At 35.9% G+C, this 14,690-nt stretch overlaps 1 protein-coding gene across 1 annotated transcript; it reads right to left on the bottom strand.

Moving 5' to 3' along the window:
* Positions 1 to 3,062: 3,062 nt before the first annotated feature.
* LOC141437229 (uncharacterized) lies at positions 3,063 to 14,290 on the bottom strand. The gene is made up of 5 exons (XM_074100485.1): positions 14,044 to 14,290; positions 11,767 to 12,143; positions 8,516 to 8,677; positions 7,503 to 7,650; positions 3,063 to 3,241 (listed from the first exon to the last, which is right to left on the bottom strand). Exons 1-5 carry the CDS (start codon positions 14,240 to 14,242, stop codon positions 3,063 to 3,065), a joined length of 1,065 nt encoding a protein of 354 aa, XP_073956586.1. The 5' UTR covers positions 14,243 to 14,290.
* Between the last annotated feature and the right edge of the window lie 400 nt (positions 14,291 to 14,690).

Here is a 14,690-nt window from a genome sequence, read left to right as displayed (position 1 = left end):
CGACAGGTGGCCCTGTTAGCAGGATGCGCGCGCCCGGGTTTTGCACCTCTCAATGTTATGACATTGCACCAGGTTGCATCAATCAAATCGATAGCTTGCAACTGAATGTTAGTTTATGAACTGCAGATTTTAAGACTTATCAGCGACAAATAAATCGTTCGCGATTTTCGCTCGCTATAATTATGTAAAAACCGGCCAAGAGCGTGTCGGACACGCCGAAAAAAGGGTTCCGTAGCCATTACGAAAAAATAAAATAATATTTTTCTAAGGCTTTCGTACTTACTTTCGTACGTATTTCGTTTTATACGGGACGGAATCTTCCAAGTTTAGGTATATTTCATACCTTAGGCTGCTATTTACACATAATAATAATAATAATTCTCAAGCAAACTTAGCTGTTATAGTTTTTCTTGAAAGTTTGATATACTTACTACCATCCTGATTTTTTTCAAATTTTGCCACCCACCGGTTTAGATTTTAGAAGGAAGGGGGGGGGGGGCGCTCGATTTTAATGAAAATTTGTAAGTACTTTAAAGTTGAATATTTCGCAAAAACTCAGTGAATCGATAAAATCGTCTTAGCAAACCCCTGATGGTTTTAAAATACCCCACACTTTAGTTTTGGATGAGAAAAAAAAATCATCCCACAACGTCAAATTCAAATTCGAATCATTTATTCAGTAAATAGGCCGCAATGGGCACTTTTACACGTCATTTTTAGAACTACGACCTTTAGGTATGCGAAACGAAAACGAGCCGCGAGAACCCAATTCTACCAATTTAAACATGTTGAGTAAATAATTTGTTTTGACAAATCGTAATCATTATAGCACAGATTATAGGTTTAAATTGATGTTTTGTAAAATAACTAGTTTGATAAATGAGTTGTTTGGGCAATGGAAATATTTTAAATGATGATTTATCATTATGATGTGTTTGTAAAGTGATAAATTTGTTAAAAGTATATTTATCAGATGATCATTTGAGATGAGAGCAGTTTGTGATATGAAGTGGTTGTGAAATGAATAGTTTGCCAAACATTTGTGAAATGATCATTTGTTAAACGTTGTTTACTTGCCAAATAATAGTAAACCGAACCTTACATAAAACGATGTTTTTAGGGTTCCGGAGCCAAAAAGGCAAAAACGGAACCCTTATAGTTTCGCCATGTCTGTCTGTCTCTTTGTCTGTCTGCCTGTCTGTCCGTCCGTTCGCGGCTTTGCTCAGGGACTATCAATGCTAGAAAGCTGTAATTTTGCACGGATATATATGTAAACTATGCCGACAAAATGGTACAATAAGAAATTCAAAAAAAAATTTTTTTAGGTTGCCTCCCATAAACGTAAAGTAGGGGTGATTTTTTTTTCTTATTCGACCCTATAGTGTCGGGTATCGTTGGATAGGTCTTTTAAAAGATCGTCCCCCCCCCCTATAAAATCTAAACTGTTGGGTGGAAAAAATCGAGAATGTTAGTAAATATATCAAATTTACAAGGAAAATTATAGCGGCTAAGATTGCTTGAGAATTATTAGTAGTTTAAGAGTAAATAGCAGCCTAAGGTATAATTTTTTTTTTAATCAGATGCGTAGGTCACTAGCGCAATAAGTTTTGAGATGCTCGAAATTTAAAAATGGAACACATCTATAAATAGAACGCAATAAGCCATTTCCTCAATTAAAAAAAATACGATGTTTGTGTGGATTGGTGCCGTGAAATGCGTCAACGTTTTGAAAACGGGGCATCAAGATGTGTTTCGGAAATCATTGGATCCTTGAATCCTTGGATTTTTCAGTATGATCCCGAAAGTAAGAAGCAATGATCGTTTTCGGTCTACTCAGAGGGAGAGTTGCCGAAAAAAATGCAATGACCTCGTAACACTGGTAAAAAAATGGTGGCTACTTTTTTTTTCTCGGAGCGGACATTTATCGACATCTATGCTGGAAATTTGTAGATCAGTTAGTTTGGAATGGTATAAGTACACTTTAGCATTGCCGAAAGTTATCCAAGCTGTGCGATAGCGTAGACCGAATGCCGATCTGTTTGTTGTTTGTTGCCGAAGTGTTTCCAATGTTGGTTTAGATGAATGGAAGTTTGTATAGAGCATCGTGGAGAGTATTTTGAAAAAGGCTATGTTTGCTTGAGAATTGGCAGCCTAAGGTATAAAATATACCTAAACTTGGAAGATTCCGTATAAAATACGAAATCCTTAGAAAAATATTACTTGATTTTTTCGTAATGGCTACGGAACTCTATCCTGGGCGTGTCCGACACGCTCTTGGCCGGTTTTTTTATCATTATCGTTCGGGAAACAAAACCCAATATATTTACATACTTAAATAAATGTTAACACATTGTGGATTTTGTCGGCAGACTGTAATTATCGTTATCATCATCATCATCATCATCGTCGTCATTGACAGTATCATTTTTATCATGATTTTTTATTTCTTTTTATTGAGAATTCACCATTATTTTAAGTTACCCACTGATCAATTAAAGAACTTCACTAGCTATCCCATGACTTTATTGGCGGCGATGTTGTCATGTCGCATGTCGCGCATGCGGTAGGTACTGGGGAAGACGCCCGTCCTGCGCAGGCGCCCCATGTGGAGTGGCAGTAACACATACATGCGCGACAGCTACGCGCCCATGCAGAATATGAACTGGGTCTTCAGGTATAAGTAATTTAAGAAATCGAATTAACCGTATGAAATTATTATTATCATCGTCACTATTATCTTTGTTGTCATCATCATCATCATTTTCGATATTCCCTTTGTCGTCATCGTCACCTTCGTCATCATTTTAATGTTCGGGAAACGAAACACTATTTACGTAGGTAATTAAATGTTAGACACATTGTGGATTTTTTGGCTATATACTGTTATTATCACTATCATCATCATCATAGCTATTATCAGTATTACTATAATCATCATCATCATCATCATCGTCATCATTGTCAGCATCATATTTATCATCATCATCTTTATCATCGCGGTTAATTTTATGATATCCACTGATCGTGCATGTTACTTCGAGGAGAATGAAAAACTTGTGTTGCTATCCCATGACTTTATTGGCTGCGATATTGTCGTGTCGCATGTCGCGCAGGCGGTACCGGAAGCGGCCCTTCCTGCGCAGGCGCCCCATGTGCTGCAGCGTGCGCACGAGCGGCAGCAACACGTACATGCGCGACAGCTGCTCGCCCATACAGAATATGAAAGGGGACTCTATGTACGCTGGAAAAAATAAGGTCATCTTTAGGTTTATCATCATCAGCCCAGCCTATATTATATACGTCCCTATATCAGATTCGGCACTTAAAGCGTGAAACGTGTTAGTTTCAGACATGCGCACACACACACGTGCAAATACACGCACAAATTCACACGCACACGCACACAGATACACGCACGCACACCTCTAGCTATATAACTTCATTTTTATTTTGTACCTTCTTGTCAATAATAACTTTATTATTTTTATTATACATCCTGAACATGGTCGTTCACCGTTGGGACAGTCCAGTAATAAAACACTGGTTGAGCCTACATGCACCATAGCAAAGTCTAAGAACATTTTCTTACGCTGTGACCATAGTCGTTGCGAGACTTACATAGATATAGACTGGTACTGTACTACTAATCCTAGTCTATAAGAATGACTGTATCTACTAACAAAACTATGGATTTAAATCTGCAATTAATAAATATTATTATTATGAAGCGCGAGTAGATAGCTTTAATGCTATACTACGAAAAAAAAGGCATCGCTTCTGACAAGAATACGTGGCAGCACTAACAGCCTCCTGAAAATGATAGCTGTAAGAGATGATTGCTCTATAATGCAAAATTTAATTAATACCACACTATCACTCGTCCAATATGTATACTAACATAGTTATAAGCAAATTACTAATAATGTATGGATCTTTGTTGTCCGAATAAATAAATGAATTATTATTATTATAATTATAATTATTAGTTAGTCTTATGTTGTGTTATATTGGGTTTGTGTGACCTGTGTTGATGGAATAGAAATAGAAATAGAAATATTTTATTTGGACCTCGCACATTACATAAAAAGCATAATTAAAATACATTAAAAAAAGAAAATAAAAAAAGAAAAAAACAACAATAATATTAAAATAAAACAAGTATTATGCATATGCGAGATCGCGAAGCGGCCCCAGCTCAGCATTGTATTGGCCGTATAGGCCAACGCTGGCCTTCCGCTGTGACCGCTTGGCGACTTCATAAACTCATAAATCATAATCGCAGTCATAGTCATATATCATACTTCCATGACATTCATAAATTCATAATCGTTTATGACGACTTTAAAGAGAACGTCAGGTTTCAACCGTTAAAGCCAGAGCCGATGGTTATTGGTATATCACATGATTCTTCAAATTCAGCCATATATCTGATACGTCGTTATAACTGGTATTATATACTACATAATTGTCGACAGTTACACCAATTTTGATCCCAAATATTTCTCAAATACCTTCTTTTTGTCAGTCGCACCGTCGTTCAATTCTATTCAACTGAATTTCAACAAACTTCCTATAGGTAAGTGGCGTAAACGAGCTCCGACAGGGAATGCTTTGTAAATTTGTACGTACGAGTGAGTACATCTAAAACTTTGTTTTCCATTTAAATTTAATGAGCTTAGCATCGTCATCTAAATGCTGCGTTCAGGGAAATAGTTTGAGATGTGATATGAACGTTTCTGAATAAATTACTTTAATATTTTTACACATAAAATAGTTAAGCACGCATCAGTATTGACACATAACGTAAGTCTGCTTTCAGGTGTAATGCTTTCTGCTGTGAACTATTCTGGATTTATTTCAAGACCATTGTGTAAAACCTTCTAGTCAGTTTAATACAATTTCTGAAACATTTGTAGTTTCAGAATAAAATGCATTTGGATAAATGAAACATTCGCGAAACAAATCATTTGTAAGAAAAACGTTTTGGTTGAATACTGGGTGTGGCCTGTAATATGAGCAAATAATTAAAACGTAGATCATACTCCTCAAACTGAACAACATTAGTTCAGCGACTTTTAAAAATAATTAGTTTTTAATCTTTTTTTAATTTATTTACACTTTTAAGTTTATTGGAAGAAGCAATGTAAAGCAAAATGCTTGATGTTTGTAGCGTGACAGGCGACGTCAGTTGGGTTCTAGGATGGCGTACATTCAAATCAAATCAAATCAAAATAATTTATTTTCGGATAACTGAGTAGATCCAATTATTGTTAGTGTATACAATAAGCAGATAAGATATATTATTATTACATTAATTTTCCTGACATTCATGTACTGTACACTGCCTACTTAATTAACTTCTGTTTCATTTAAATTGAACTGTCTATCTATGTGTGGTGGTGGTGATAGATGGGCGTGTGTGATTTGTGTATTTTTACAGTGAGGAGGTGGAGGAACTGCATTAATACACATTTCTTGCATAAACGTACTTAGCCCTCGTAATTGTTTTAGTTCATTGCATTATGTATGTTCCGATGGCACTGTAATTAAGTTTGAAGTCGGTATCTCAGCACGTGCCAGCAGGAGTGATAGAAGTCCAAAGATGGTACGCAACTATGGAGGTGAGATAGACAACCGTAGATCCGACTCACTCTTGACCAGTGAGTTTTACTGAAGTGATGAGAAATTGTTTTTAAATAAGATTAGAAGCAAATTAGGTATACCTAATTAAGCATGTTAAGAAACCAACAATAAAATTACTTTATTTATATAAATAAATAGAGCTAGAAATAGCGTTATAATGGGGATCAAAAGATAGTTTACCCGTTTTTCTTTTATTAAATATAAATAAAAATTAATTCCTTCATTCTTATTTTTTAATTTAATACAAATAAAAGTTAAAGAAATCGAACGTGGATTTTGTACATTTTTCATAGCACCGAAACATCGGAGCCATTGAACATTGATAGCACTATTTAATTTGTATGCAAAAAGGAAAATTCAAGGACTCCATTATTTTTAAAAGTCGCTGAACTAATGTTGTTCAGTTTGACGAGGACAAGCTACGTTTTAATTTTTTGCTCGTATTACAGGCCACACCCGGTATAGTGCCCACCTAGATGCATGCGCTCAAAACTAATAATTAGTGAATTATAACATGATCGACCGATTGTATGTTCATTCAGGATCGATATAATGATATCGAACAGATCAGAACAGTGGTTCTTTTTTTATAATATAAGAGAGGCAAACGAACATGCGGGTCACCTGATGGGAAGAGAGACTGATAGGCTCGTTTTTAGGGCTCCGGAGCCAAAATGGCAAAAACGGAACCCCTATAGTTTCGTCAAGTCCGTCTGTCTGTCTGTCTGTCCGTCCGCCCGTATGTCACAGGCATTTTACTCGAAAACTACAAGATGTATATCAATGAAATTTAGAGTACAGATGTCTCGTCAAAGCCGCTATTTAGTTTTGTAGTTAAATTACAAAAATAAATATTTATAGGGAGGGCACTCCATACACGTAACAGAAATTGAAAAAGAAAAAATTTTTTTTTTTCTTGCATCAGCGTGTGGCACATAGTTCGACAACTCTTTTGAAAAGATAGTAGGTAAGTTTTCTCAAAAGCTTTCTCGATTAAGTGAAGATTTCCGGAAATAATCGCTCCCAAAGTAGCAAAAATTGTGTCCCTCTATCTTGTAAACCGTTGTTGGTCCAAATAATATGCAAAAAATATTGAAAGGTAACGCTTAATAAATACTTTCAACGAAAATTGGTTTCAACATGATCGGATATACCGTTTTTGAGTTATTGCCGAAAAACTGCGCTTCTCAACAAAAGGACGTAACCGCCGTGAAGATACTTTTTCTGGTAATAGATTTTGAGACTGTAGTAAGTGTTTTAATTGTGTTATAACGTACATAATATTACTTGATTTTCTTTGTAATGGCTACGGAACCCTATCTTGGGCGTGTCCGACACGCTCTTGGTCGTTTTTTTTAAAGATCCCTAAGTTGTACCGCTCGGGAAACACTGTCCCAGGATGCTGAGAGTACTTTAGTCGTGCGTGGAAAAAAGTTTCGCTTAAAGCGATTCAATGATTGACAATCATCAAGGTGGTGAGGCTAAAATGACTGACGCCTACTGCTGCTGGTTCTTTTCTCTTTCCTTGGTATTTGAACACACTTGTGTCAGAACTAAAGTCACCGACATAGCTGGAAAAATATGCAGGTTGAAGTAGCAATGGGTGAACTCGCTCGAAGAACAGATAACCGTTGGGGAAAAAAGTCCTCGAGTGGAGACTACGAACCGGAAGACGAAGCGTTGGCAGGCCTCCCGCCAGGTGGACTGACGACATCGTGAGAGTTGCGGGAAACCGGTGGATGCAAGTGGCGAGTTTTCGTTCATTGTGGCGTTCTAAGGGGGAGGCCTTTGTTCAACAGTGGACGTCTTCCGGCTGATGATGATGATGATGATGTGTCAGTGTCAACGTAGATACCGACCAGAAGAGACAGCAGTTGGTCCAATGTCCTCATAGTTCATCTTGCACTGAGCTACATCCATATAGCAGTGGTTTTGAAACATGAGGCTGGGTTCGCGCGCCTTCATACCGGGTACGCCGCACACAGGGGCATAAGTGTTTGGGCATTTCTGTAACAAAAACATTTTAAACTTCTTTTTTTATCGACTATCGGAAAATACAAGCATTTTTGTGGAACAAATCGTTCGACACTCGTTATTTATCCGACACGTTCGATTAACACCCACGTTCGATTGGGCCGCCGGTACCAGCGCTATGACCATCATTTTCTTTTTTGTCATTCCGTAATTAGAGCCCTGAAGAACCACCATACTGGTACAAATGACTAATATATTGTGTCACCAACTTCCGGTTTCTTGTCGGATTCTTCTCAACAGAGGTTTTTCCGAACCGGTGGTAGACATTTTTTTTTACATTCATAAGTAGAACTTGTTATAGACTGTTGTTGCTGTTGCTGAGCTGGGACCGCTTCGCGATTTCGCATATTGTTTTATTTTTTTAATGTATTTTTATTATGTTTTATACGAGTATACGTGCGAAGAGCGAACAAATATTTCTATTTCTATTTGCGCAAATATGTAGGCATCAGTAGTGCCTACATTTTTGAGCCGTTTGGGGTAGAAACCATGGGTCCTTGGGGTTTGAGTGCTGTTAATATTTTTAAATCATTGTCGTCCAAATTGATTACGGCTTCGGGTGACCAGAGGGCTGGCTTTTTCTTAGCACAAAGATTAAGCATTGCCATACAGCGTGGTAATGCTGCCAGCCTTCTGGGCACCTTACCACCTGGCAGTGATTTTGGGCAACTTTTTTATTTATAATTTTAGTTTGTATGTAGTTTTAGTTACCTTTATTTTGTTTTATATTATACAGCCTAAATTGAATAAAGATATGTCGACTTTGACGTAAACTATTTGTTGCCCTACTCGCTTCTGGTGGGATCAGTGCGTTATAGTGCCAACGTAGATTGCTTACCGTTGGACATTTATGGTAACAGGAGGCCAGTGTGGGTCTATGGTAGATATCCTCGCTGACGTTCTTCGGGATCTTGACCCAGGGCTGATAGATGACGACCGGACCGGCGTTAGCGACCAGTCTCCGTCGAGTTGTCTCGTTTACAACACTCTTATCCAACTCCTGAAGTAGGTAAAACACTTTCTTCAGTTATAGCTTTCCGATCCGATCCTAACAGTAGTTAATAACTATTCAACTGCTTTGATTGCGTCTAGTCGTCTACGAATTTTGGATTGAGTAATTTTTAGGATAGTTTTTGTTTCAGTTTGTAAAGCTTTCAATTACAGATGTTGGATGTCACCAAAGCCGTTTTTACAAGCTTTTATCTACATGCATATCATAACTTCCCTATTATAATATGTTCAGAAACGACTATCAAATGGCCTTTATTAAGAAACCTGGTATCTGCGGGTGCATCTTAATGTTTACATTAAAGTATCGGTAATACTTTTTTTAACAATGCATATCTGTACAGTCACGTCTAAAAGTATGTATACACAAAAAAAATTGAAAAATATGTAGCCACACATTTTCATCATAAATATGTATCTATTACTGACACCAAAAAATTGTATTCATTAAACTGTTTCAGTATTATGTAATCACAAAATGCTTCAGAAAGTTGCATACTTAAATAAATTCCATTTAAATGTATCCACCTCGTAGGCAAAAATAAGTATACATGAATGGGTTCCATATACATATAAACACACCAATTTGGCAAATATTTGTATACGCCGTTTGATTCATAAATATGTAAACACGATTTGATATTTTGATTCTTTTTGAAGAATTACTGTTTTGTTAAGATTACATGTCTGTCTCTTTCGTAACCTGCATGCGGGCAGGGACATACATACTACGAATCCATACTCCATTAAAATAATATTATATACTGGTGACCCGTTCCGGCACAACACGGTTACGGTATACATAGACACCGTGAATCACACTATTTATTTGTGAAAACCGCATCAAAATCCGTTGCGTAGTTTGAAAGATCTAAGCGTACAGACAAAAAAAGCGACTTTGTTTTATACTATGGAGTGATGAATTGAAAGTAACTCTGTCTGTTCCAGTATCACGTCGAAACCGACTGGTTTCGACTGTCAAGGGGCTGAACATAGGGTACTTAGTTTTTATCTCCAAAAGCAACCCTTAAGGGGAGAAAATGGGGGATGAACTGACTGGAGTGAGCTGGATGTAGATCACCAAATACTTGGAAACGTCCAGAGTGGTCATTAATATCGACTAAGCCAAAGCGATCAAGTTGTTCGGGTCATCCACTGAGGACAGATCCACTGAAGCATCTATAATTTGCAATCTTTAATCATTGTAATTTTAATTATAGAAGACAGCTTCTGAATGACGATGACAGAATGGCGATCTTGCACTTGACAGTATAAGTATATGTAAGTAATTGATTTTAAAATGAAGTTCTTCCATGAAGCCAGTGACTTTCTTTTATAATATATAACCTATCTGAAGTTACAAATAGGTAGTGTTTTCTATCTTTAGTCTATACATCTTTATCTATTCACTTTAATGTGAAGTGTTGGAAGTGTGGACAAGTGCGGCTCTACCACTAACAATTAACAATATAATTAAAATAAAAATAAAAAAATGCTTAGTGCACCTTTCTGAGAATGACCCTAAACTGAAATACTCAATGTTTACAAGTCAATTCAATCTAAGGACTGTCAAGTGCGTCATAGAATAATCGTGAGATAGACGTATGCAGTGACAAGTCCGCACTGTTTTCGTGAATTGTCAAATCAGTTAAATATACAACTTACGATTCTATGCCAGTCAGACAAGGTTTGTTGTTGCAGTCTGGATACATATTTATGAATCAAACGGCGTATACAAATATTTGCCAAATTGGTGTGGTTATATGTATATGGAACCCATTCATGTATACTTATTTTTGCCTACGAGGTGGATACATTTAAATGGAATTTATTTAAGTATGCAACTTTCTGAAGCATTTTGTGATTACATAATACTGAAAAAGTTTAATGAATACAATTTTTTGGTGTCAGTAATAGATAAATATTTTTGATACAATGTATGACTACATATTTATGCAACCTTGTTTTTGTATACATATTTTTAGACGTGACTGTACATATTGTAGAAAACTTATGACATGCATGTAGATAATAATTATTATTCAAAGTCAAAGTCAAAGTCAAAATCAAGTCAAGTCAGTCAGAGTCAAAGTCAAAGCCAAAGTCAAAGGCAAAGTCAAAGTCAAAGTCAAAGTCAAAGTCAAAATACAGGCCATATCTGAACATATTATAGAAAACTTATGATATGCATGTAGATAAAGTTATGTATGCGGCTATACATAATTAGGCATTAAAACACTCGTGTGATCTTAATATGAAACTCGCCTTCGGCTCGTTTCATAAAACCACACTCGTACTTTAATGCCTCTCATTATGCACCAGCCACATAAATAACTTTTATTTAACTTGCCCTGTTCGTTTATTTATTTGTTTGTTTATTTATTTGGGTTACATTATCGAATTAACTTGAAATTTGGCATACTTATGTAAATCTGGTGACAATGCAATAATCTGGCAGTGACGTCCTGGTGGTCCTGGCAGGATCGTCCCTGCATGGCGGCACTCCTCAACGGTTAATAATAGGATCGAATTGTAATTTGATGCGAAAATGTAGTTTCGATGACTGTGCACGTACAGTGAACAAAAATTACAGTTTGCAAAAAAGCTTGTATTAAAAATATTTTTTTTTAATAAAAAAGTTATTTCTGAATCGTAACCTTTAATTTCCTATCGCGCGGGGAATAAAAAACCTTAGAAAAGTCTTAGATCCATTTAAGAACGACCTTCACCGAACTGATTAATGGATGAAAAGTATTTTTTATGTTAAATTAAATACGTTAAAAAAAAGGTTAATAAATATTTTGCAAGTGCCGGGTGCCTAAAAAATTCCAGTCAGAAGTAAAACAAAAATAAACTACAACCGTCACGCAAATTCAAAACAAAATTTAGCAGCTTCATAGTAACCCGATACCATAATTTTTGACTTAAACAAAAGGTTTTTTTTATACGTATTATATAAAAATAATACGAGTATAAGCCTTAGCGGGGCGGCGATAGATACGAAGTTCGAATTTTGTACTTTGTAGTATAGGGCCAGGTTTAAACCTAACCATATGAAAGTAGGTACAATAGATACATTACCTGCAAGGGCATGTTGACAACGTGTGTCGCCGCGAAGAAATTGTCTATTGTATGGTTGATATTTCCATCATAAAATAAAGAAGCGTCCACGATAATCAAAGTATTATTAGTTTTCTTAGATTCGACGACTTCCGTTCTAGCTTCATCATTATTACATACATAGTCATCAGTAGCGGAAAAGTTTACTTTCCTTCTGCAGTTATGTTGTATCATATCACATTTGTTTTTAAATAGTTTTATTCTGAAACCTGCATCTTCTTCCCTTATGCCGCATATGGTCCGCGAATCAGGCTCACATTCTTGTAAACAATTAGAAGCTTCAGTTGTTTTTAACGAAAATGTTTCTTCGCAATATTCCAAATTTATTAATCCGTAAGCTGAAATAAAAGCAGAAATGAAATATGTTTTATGGCCTATTCCATCAAACTCTAGTAAATATTAAATTGCCTATGATACCATCTGGTTTTATTTAATGAGAGAATTAACTGAGACGATATCATTAATTATAACTCTATTCAATATAATTACCCCCACAGAATGCTGAAACGGATTCTTAGTCTTAATAATATGAAGGGATTTTTCAACAAAAATAGAAACTTGAACATGCTTAAAGTATTTATGTTTTTCTTGAGAATGAAAACAACAATTAGCTGGTTGTTTTGCTTGGGCTCCTAAAATGTACGTAGGTAGATACTTAATTAATTAGAAGAGTTTATTATAAGATTTAGTTTCGTTTAACATAATTAATGATTATGAATATGAATCTATTCAATTATTAAGGATTACTTAATTCATTTTATTATGCATAGTCCAACTAGTTTTAAAATAGTTTTCAATTTTTAAACTGTTTGCTAAATATGCAAGTATTTAAAACGCCACTTCATAAACAATAAAAGAAAAGAAATAACCGCGCAACAATTTTTTATTTGCTATTTGAATTTTGAACAGAGGGCCTGTCCATTAGTCGAGCGTAAATTTCTAAAAAGTACCTAATATTGTAATTTTGAACAGAACATTTTCGTTCCATAGCTCGCTGAGCGACCTTGAAGTGGTGGATGAGCCGTACTGTGAGTGTCCACGTTTCAGCTCTGTATGTTATGACGGGTAGGATGCACTGGTTGAAAACTTTTGTTTTCAGACATTGCGGTATGGATGACGAGAAAACTTGACGTAATTTTCCGAATGCTGCCCAGCCCAGCTGAATCCTCCGCTTGGCCTCCTTCTCAAAGTTGTTCCAAAGACCAACAACAGACAAAGAACATAAATTATGAAGTAAATAGGCTTATAGCAATTTCGCCTGATTTTTACAGAATTATTAAATCGCGGTGATAAATTTTGATGGATTACTGAAGAATTATATTCGCAAATTACTTGACCTAATTTTTAATGCAAGAAAATTGCTTATTTCAATTAATGTTGATTTTACTTAGAGCGAAGGTATTAGGTGACTGGGGTACAATGTCAATGTAATTTTAGAGTATCATCAGTAAAACATATTAAGTATACCTACTGCGCGGCAAAAAATCTGGCTCTCAAATGTATGCAGTCATAAGAAATTTTGTATGTAGAGTGGGCCACATTTTGTGCCACTGAGTATATTTTTGTTAAGGATGTTGTGACAGAAGTAAAATGTACTGACTATGAATCTATAGGCACTTCAGGCCCCCCCCCATCTATATACGCCTATGACTTCCATAGTAAATAACTGTTATCGCCCCTACTATCAGACCGAATATAATGAGAACGAAATTTTTCGTTACTTATACCGTAACGAAATCAGGGAATTTCTTTCTATAGAGATAAATGAATACTACAATAATGACAACTTGCTCATTGTAGCGACTGGAAACACCGCCTAAGCCTTCGCTACTATAGTCTTTTATTTTCAATACCTAAATACGAGTATGTGGGCGACAATAATTTCTTCCGCCCCGTGCGGCTTATTTACCCAAGCTACTTACGCCTCTGTACGAGTATTTAATCCCAAAACCGTTATTTCCTAGTAGAAAAATTTCGCATTTTTCCCGTATGTTTTTTTCCCCACTATGGTTTTTTACTGAAGCTTATTTTCACAATCGCGTTTTTCCTAATTTCAATCGACACAGAACAGTGTCGACGGAGCGCCGCTGACGCGGAGCTCCTACTTTTGTGACCTAAACCTACCTGTTTTTACTATACGGCATTTGTTGAGGATGATTGCTATCTGGTATGCGGATGGTGTGTTGAGAGCCTGGAGGGATGCTTTATTATTATTAGATACTATTGTATTGTTTTTACCTTCATCGTCTCCAACTTTGCATCCATATTTTAATAATTCGCATTCATCCTGAAATAACCTCAACCTGACTCCCTCACTCTCTTCTCTGATCCCACACACACTTATATTACTATTTTCACACTCTAAACTGCCACAAAACTCTTCTTTCTGGTAATAACAAACCACATAAGGTATAAGAAACAATAGTAAATTTATCATTTGGCGACGGTATTATGCCGATAGTGCCGATGCTCATTACTTTGCTGCTTTTAGGTATATAAGACGGCAATTAGCATTTTAATTACGTTTTTTACTACTAATGTAAGAGTAATTAAAACCATTTTGATAAGGGAACATAAATAACTTTTTGAAAATATATAATTATTTTTATTAAAATCATTTTTGTTAACAGTATTTTTCAAAGACCGGTTTTTTCATGCAGTCGCAATTTTAAATTTAATACAATACAATACAATGACTACCGTATACTGCTACAACTTTGCCCTTTGGCCCCAACATGGCCTGATTCGATTTAGAGTCGACAACTTAGCACCCTTTAGGTTTTAAAACTTTTATCCCCCCGTAATAATAATTCCCGTGTAGATAAAAGCTTAAAACCTATAAGAGTGCTAAGTTATCGACTCTAAATCAACTCGGGCAATGTCGG

This window comes from Choristoneura fumiferana, chromosome 17, assembly GCF_025370935.1.
Source record: "Choristoneura fumiferana chromosome 17, NRCan_CFum_1, whole genome shotgun sequence".
Lineage (NCBI taxonomy): Eukaryota > Metazoa > Arthropoda > Insecta > Lepidoptera > Tortricidae > Choristoneura > Choristoneura fumiferana.
The sequence above is the reverse complement of the archived record's forward strand: the minus strand, read 5'-3'. Positions and strand labels throughout refer to the sequence as shown.